This window comes from Puntigrus tetrazona, chromosome 21, assembly GCF_018831695.1.
Source record: "Puntigrus tetrazona isolate hp1 chromosome 21, ASM1883169v1, whole genome shotgun sequence".
In the NCBI taxonomy this organism is placed as follows: domain Eukaryota; kingdom Metazoa; phylum Chordata; class Actinopteri; order Cypriniformes; family Cyprinidae; genus Puntigrus; species Puntigrus tetrazona.
In genome coordinates this window covers 13,694,200-13,701,555 of record NC_056719.1, presented here as the reverse complement: position 1 = coordinate 13,701,555, position 7,356 = coordinate 13,694,200, and the positions used below count along the sequence as shown (strand labels likewise).

The 7,356-nt window shown below is 40.3% G+C and overlaps 1 protein-coding gene across 1 annotated transcript; it reads left to right on the top strand.

The window, feature by feature from the left end:
- Positions 1 to 2,344: 2,344 nt before the first annotated feature.
- pou4f4 (POU class 4 homeobox 4) lies at positions 2,345 to 5,059 on the top strand. Its single transcript, XM_043220928.1, has 2 exons — positions 2,345 to 2,634; positions 3,028 to 5,059. Exons 1-2 carry the CDS (start codon positions 2,515 to 2,517, stop codon positions 3,940 to 3,942), a joined length of 1,035 nt encoding a protein of 344 aa, XP_043076863.1. The 5' UTR covers positions 2,345 to 2,514; the 3' UTR covers positions 3,943 to 5,059.
- The last annotated feature ends 2,297 nt before the right edge of the window (positions 5,060 to 7,356 follow it).

The following is a 7,356-nucleotide window of genomic DNA, read 5'->3' as shown; positions in this document are numbered from 1 at the left end:
AAAGTTAGGCAAGGGCAGCAGATTAAAAATAACTATTTCAAAATGTAAACACAGGAAGTTCAAAAAAAGGACGGGTTGAAATATTTGTGCTCTACAGAGAAAACACTCGGATAGGGATGAGTAAATAATTCTAGAATATTCATTTTTGGTTAATACATAGTTTAATGATTTAGTCTTTCCTGGAACCTTTATTCCTACTAACATTTACAAGCGGCAGTTCATTTGAGTTGTGGTAGAAGCATAGTTTCTTTTCGTTTATTAAGACATCAGTTTCAATAGATCATGCCCCTGAGCAAAACAACACGTAAAATAAATCTGTAAATAAATCAGAATGACAGAAAACAAAAGTATTTGTTGTTGTTTACAGCAATAATCTGATAGCAAATTGATTTTCACCCAATCAGTTAGCAGAAGTCATTATTCCACTATCTGCCATGTTGTCTGTATTGTGTATATTTTAAACCAATGTGATTCAAACACCAGTTTTTGTGACTAGCTATTTATTATCTCCAACAATGCATATTATAATAGTAGTTTTGCGTTTTGTCATTGCATGGGAAATACACCCCAAATCTTCGCTTTTTAAATTTTCTATGAACTATATATATGACAGAAAATAACAAACAGTTTCGACACCTCAACTTATCATCCGGAGTAGGAATCCTAACAGCCAATACCACCAATTCCCCATTTCAGCATTAATATTCATTGAGGAAAATGTTCCATTAGCAATAATCAAGCACTTCCCCAGGCTTGTTTGCAGAAAACTCATCAGGAAAATGACTGCGACTCAGTGTCGGCAGTCTGACAGAGAAAGAAGGAATGACAGGAAAAGAAGGAACGACTCAATAGATTCAACAAGTATGGCTTGTATCATCTCGGCTGCATGTCTGTCTCTCTATCTACATGTATAAGCTCACGCTTTGAGCCCTCTGCTCTCTTCCAGACTGCCTCTCTCTCTGTTCTGTCACTTTTGCTGTGCCTCTCTGTCCGTCCCTCAGCATTTGGAGTCCCCAGTGACAGTGGTTGCTGGGGGAGAGATGGCAGCATTGATGCATATTTGATGAGCGGGTGCCAAGGCCTTGCCGGAGAGCAAGGCACGAGGGGACGATGTTGCTATCTGCGTCTGCATCTCAGGTTTCCGAGTCACACTCACAGAGACTCCTTCTTCCATTGTGGGCCTTTATTGTCCGTGTCTGGGGTTTCAGCACCAATTAGAGTGATAGATATGTGGGTTCTATACAAGCCAAAGCAGAGCAGCTTGCATGCACTACCAACAAAACCTGCTCAACACACAACCCATTTTGACGAGGTGCTGATCAAATAGTCAAGTTCCAGTAATGAAGTTCCCAAGTTAGCATGGTAATGTGATCTATTCACTGAACCAAGACTTTCTATCTACTGCAAGCATTTGTTTTTTTTTTTTTTTTTGAACCACACTTTTTCTTTAATTCATTAATTAATTCATGCAAATGGATAATAGCCAGCATTTCATTTGTCAGATGAATTTGATTGACTGCTTTCATTTGTTTGACCTGTGTTTTTTTGATCAATATTTAATTGTACATGGGCTCTTATCATCCCAGCCTGTTTATGCTCTGTTTGAGAATCCATATTGTGGTGCATACCACAAAGTAAATGAACAATAATTAATTCATGTACCAAATTAAGGCTGCCCACATCAAGGAATAAAGTCACTTTTTCAGACAACACAACATATTATTACTTATTACTTATTATTACATTAATTTCAGCATTTTTATGTTTATTTATTTGGCAGGTGTTTGTATTTTGTATTAACCAAAATGTCTTCCAAACGTCTGTTTAGACATTTTATCTAAAAATAAATAATAAAATAATAATACATAAATAATAATAAATAAAAAATATAAATATAAAATAAAAATTATATATATACACACACAAAGCAAAATTAAAATAATAAAATAAAAAAATAAAATGTAGTTTATATTTGAATCTTTATATTATTATTTAGCAGGATCCTAACGATATAGATATGGTGACAGACATTTAAAACTAAGAGCATGTGCACATAACGATTGTAGCGCAATAAAACCAGCCTGGCGCAACCTGTCAAAAGCAAAACACCAATGAAAATGCACCGTGAGAGTCTCAGAGCTATAGCCACGCCTCCTCAGTCCAAGCGCACATGATGAGGGACGAGACCAGAAACTCCAGAGGCGTGTTCGCATCCCAAACTTACCAATAACATTTAAGGGTACTGTAATAGTAGTTGGGCGGGACCTGTACCTATCTGGGCGGGGCTAAAGGAGACAGCGTTATATTTTAGGTGCCTGCGTAAATTCCTACTGTATCACAGACATTGACAGCTCGCACCTGGCTACAGCTCAGCCAGAAAAGAAGACTTCTCAGGCATAGCTTTTCACATCTACCATACAGATTAGCCTTTTTTTTCGAGGTAGACACCCTGCTTGGGCCAAAACGGAGGTAAACTAAGAAGACGGAAAACGACCCTCTTTCACCTCTGCCATAATGATGTCCATGAATAGCAAACAGCCGTTTAGTATGCATCCGATTTTGCACGAACCTAAATACACACCTCTACATTCCAGTTCTGAGGCTATCCGGCGAGCATGTTTGCCCACGCCATCGGTAAGTTCAATATTTCATCTGTTTCTTGTTTGCGATTCATTATCATCGCAGTCATTTGCATTTTAATCGTAGTTGTTAAAACTTTTTCTCCGCGCGATAAAAATAGAAGTGCATCGGTTTGTTGGTGTAAGTGCTGCACAACTCTTGCACTTGCGTTTATTCTAAGACGTATTTAAACAGAACATTAGACACTTTTCCAACACAAAGGCGTTTTATTTAGAAATTAGCCATTATTTGCGCAGCCATTTTAATGTATAGATTTATTATTATTATTGTTGTTGTTGTAAAAACAAAACGCAGGCAGCGTAATTTAGTTTTCTTTACAATTTGGCAACTCAGAACTGGCATCCAGGGATTTGCCATTGATGCTTACGCTTGCTCTCTGTCATATAGCTGCAGGGTAACATCTTCGCCGGCTTTGATGAGACCCTGCTCCAGAGAGCCGAGGCGCTGGCGGCGGTGGACATCGTCGCTCAAAAGAGTCATCCGTTCAAGCCAGATGCCACCTACCACACCATGACCACCATGACGAGCATGACCTGCACGCCCACGTCCTCTTCTGGGCACCTTCATCACCCGTCTGTGCTGACTTCTCACCACCATCATCCCCACCACCAGCCGACGCAGGGCCTGGAGGGCGACCTGCTCGACCACCTCACCCCCGGCATCTCTATCGGAGGCATGCCGGGCTCCGACGTTTGCTCCACCGCTTCCCACCCGCATTCGCACATGTCAGCAATCAACCACATGCAGCATCACCACCCGCAAAGTATGAACATGCACCCCCACAGCCTGGGCTCTCACACCTCTCTGGGCGGCGGCGGAGACTCCGAGCCAGATCCCCGGGAGCTGGAGTCTTTCGCCGAGCGCTTCAAGCAGAGGCGGATCAAACTCGGGGTCACGCAGGCCGACGTGGGCTCGGCGTTAGCCAATCTTAAAATCCCCGGGGTCGGCTGCCTGAGCCAGAGTACTATCTGTCGGTTCGAGTCCCTCACGTTGTCCCACAATAACATGGTGGCCCTTAAGCCTATCCTGGAAGCTTGGCTGGAGGAGGCAGAACGGGCTCAGAGAGAGAAAATGGCCAAGCCGGAGATTTTTAACGGCGGGGACAAAAAGAGAAAACGCACTTCTATCGCTGCTCCAGAGAAGCGGTCGCTGGAGGCTTACTTTGCCGTGCAGCCCAGACCCTCGTCGGAGAAAATCGCTGCCATTGCCGAGAAACTGGACCTGAAAAAAAACGTAGTCCGCGTGTGGTTTTGTAATCAAAGGCAAAAGCAGAAACGGATGAAGTTTTCGGCCACGCACTAGGCCAGAACGATGCATTTAAATAAACTCAACCATCAGACGTAAGAGAGAACAGAGCCGACAAAACTCTTCGAGGCTTCCCACGCTGGAACGGGAGCTGGCCGGCAACATCCCAGAGACAGAAAGCGTGCCTGAAGTTTGTCGTGACAAAACGTCGAGAACAACGCGCTCTGGAAGACGGCGGACCGGAGGAAAACCAACACCAACTAAACGTTGCAATTATTGTACAAATCGAGAATTGAATAATAATGATTATTCTCTTAACTCAAAAGCAACTCTTTTATATTCATCTGTGTACATATCTGTGAATACACTGCACCTCTTTGTGTGAAGAACGCATCAAAATTCTTTTTTTAAGGATGAAAAGAAAGAAAGATAAAAAAAAAACAAAAAAACGCTGTTGTGCAAAAGATGTCCCATTCTAGAAACTTTAGTGTTATTCTATATGCTCCAGAAGAAAATCATGAAGGTTCTGCTGTGATCCATTGCATGGTTTACAAGGCGTTAAGTGTTCATTTATCGTTTGAATTTGCTATTCATTTTGATGTATTGCAATAAGAGAGAACGCGCACAGGCGAACGCACGTACACACGGACATACTTAATATACTTTTCTGTGTCTACCTCATGATTCCTGACGTCTCGACACATTCATGGTCATTTTGGAAATAGGGCATAAATCTAGACGTTTTTGTTTTTGACACATTTTGGGTAAAATAGATAGAAAACACGAAGCGTTGTGTGTTGCAACTAATTTCACTTCAACGATGCTTTGACAATCAAATTATTTAAGAATTATTTTGTGACTAGCCCCTTCTATACTTCTTCACTTAAATTATTATCATTATATTATTATTATTAATATAATTATTATTGCAATTATTACTACACTAAGTTTGTAGATGGGAACATTTCATAACATATTCAGAGATTCATTGCACTTTGTAGATATGATTCCGATTTCTTATTTGTTTGGCCTATTTATATTTCTACGTTATTGATTTTGTTGTTTACTTATTTATTTGAGCTTAATTTATTTTGAATACCACACATGTTTCATTTGTGAAAGTGTGCTTAACTGTGTCTGTGTACGCGACAGAAATTTCAATAAACCATGCACGTCTTACCTCAGTTACCGCAGTGTGTGTTATGTCAACGAACTTGCTTTATTACTCTTTATTCATTTTGCTTAATATCGATTATATCATTCTCAAAATACGAAGAAAAATACGTATGACAAGTAAACCAAAATGCACGACTTTCACGATGATCGTGATTTTACTTATCGTTGCTGCCATTATGCATAACGTATTATAAAATATCGAACAGTAACGAACGAACTGATCATATATTTTAGTAATGCAGTTTAATTTATACAATCAAAACGAGCCGAGCTTATTGAATTCAAAACGAAATTAAAACAAATCCTTAGCATGAACATATAAAGTTTTACGAGCGCGATTAAACGCATAATTTATGCAGGAGGCAACTCATAACGTTATTAATGTTTCTGGTAGACCTGTGTTACGCAATTAGTCGCGCATCATTACTGTAAAAGGAAGACAAGTTCGTTTATTTTCGAGAGTTGTCAAGTCCGGGATCACTCTGGCTTCCAGCAGGTGGTTTTGAGTCCGTAAAACTCGTTATTTATGAATAATAAATATGAAGTGTTATGATAGCCCGCTATTGATTTTGCAAGTTTGTTAAAAGGAAGATATCCTATTGCCGAACAGATTGTTCATGTTGTACAACAACAGTTCTCAACAGTTATATTTCCCTCACAGAGATTAGTGTACTCAATAATTTTCCGAAAATAAACTGGAACGTAATTTCTACAAAAAGTTTTTTTTTTTTTTTTTTTTTAAAAAGTCGGTCCTTAAAGTGTGACGAAGAAAAACCAGAGACGTTTTTGTCGAAAACGAACTAGGCTATTAAAACACTATAGAATAGATTATACATTTCTGAAAAAAAAAATAGAATATACATCAAGATTTACTATGTACTTTAAATAATTGATCTGTAGCCTATATATATGCAAAAGGATTTATGACTCCTGTTAAATAGAATGAAATAGAATTAAATAGAATGTATCCCAAAAAACACAGAAAAGAGCTCTGATGTGTAGATGCGTGTGGTAAAGTCCATTCCCACGACAGCGTGCGTCAATTGTTTGATTTGAATAATGCACTTACTGGAGGCCATAGTTTCTTTTGGCGTATCCGGTTGAATTTAAAAGGCAAGAGACACGTTACGCAAATCAGATTCGTTCACGTCTTTAAAATTCAATGCATCGGGAAACGCATCCAACGCAACGAGAACGATTGTTATGCTATAATATTGCGGCAGCGTTGTTTTAGCAGCGTTGATCGTTTAGTGAAAGGAGATCACACTGGCTGCGACTCCTTCTCACATTCGGAAACAATAATTTCTTCAAATGCGCGAGACAAATCTGGTGTATGGTATTCAAATGCGCCCAAAATTGAGCATTTGCATAGCTCTCACCAAATCATCTGCATAATTCATCAACCGTGGAAGCCACGGAACATATAGACGTCAAACGCGAGGCAATATTTTCAGTGTGGCACTGGTTACTTTATTTTGTAAAATGCAGCTGGAGTGAAAAATATGTGTAAGTGTATATAATTCCGCTCTTAGATTTACATTCCTCCCCATGGTTCCTTACAGTCTTGTGTTTTCCATGGAGCGGAAAGCGCATTTTCATAAATAGACCTTGGCCAAGCGCTGCGTATAAAATTTTAATGAAGCCAGAGTCTTGAGTGCAGCTCGACTGAGGGCCTTGGAGAATCAGCTCTCTGGTACATGACTATGGCTCCCTCTTTCCTCACAAACATTGCAGCAACAAGGCCCGTTCGACCGGCTCAGTCCATTGCACGGCGAAAGAAGTATTCACGGGCGTTATCAGAAAGATTGAGAATTACTGCAGTAACGTTTCATTTATTTCTCAGGCTTTACGCCCATGTCTCGTAGCCCGACTGTGAGCACGGTCAGCGCGTAAATAAACTTCCCTCGGTGTTTCCATCCGCGTTGCGCGCTCCCCGTGTTTTTATCCGCGTGTGCGCGCTTGGCGATCAGATCACACCTCCGGCACTGGAAGCTCTAAATCAGTACAATGCAATATTTATCAAGCGCGTTAATATATAAGCCCAATACAGCGTTCAAGATATCAGAGTTCTCACGTCGAGAGAAGCACAAGCTTGCTAAAGCGCCTGACGTGTGGTCTGAGCTGGTTTTTGATCGGTGATCGGTGCGGATTTCGCGCTTAAAAAAATTCCCGGTTGTGAAAATGACTTCCTGGTCTCGCGAACGCGCGTATAAATAGTGCGCCAAATTATTACGCAAACTGTCATTGACGCGCAAAAATGAAAATTGGGTTTTAGGGTAAATGCCTATCATATGC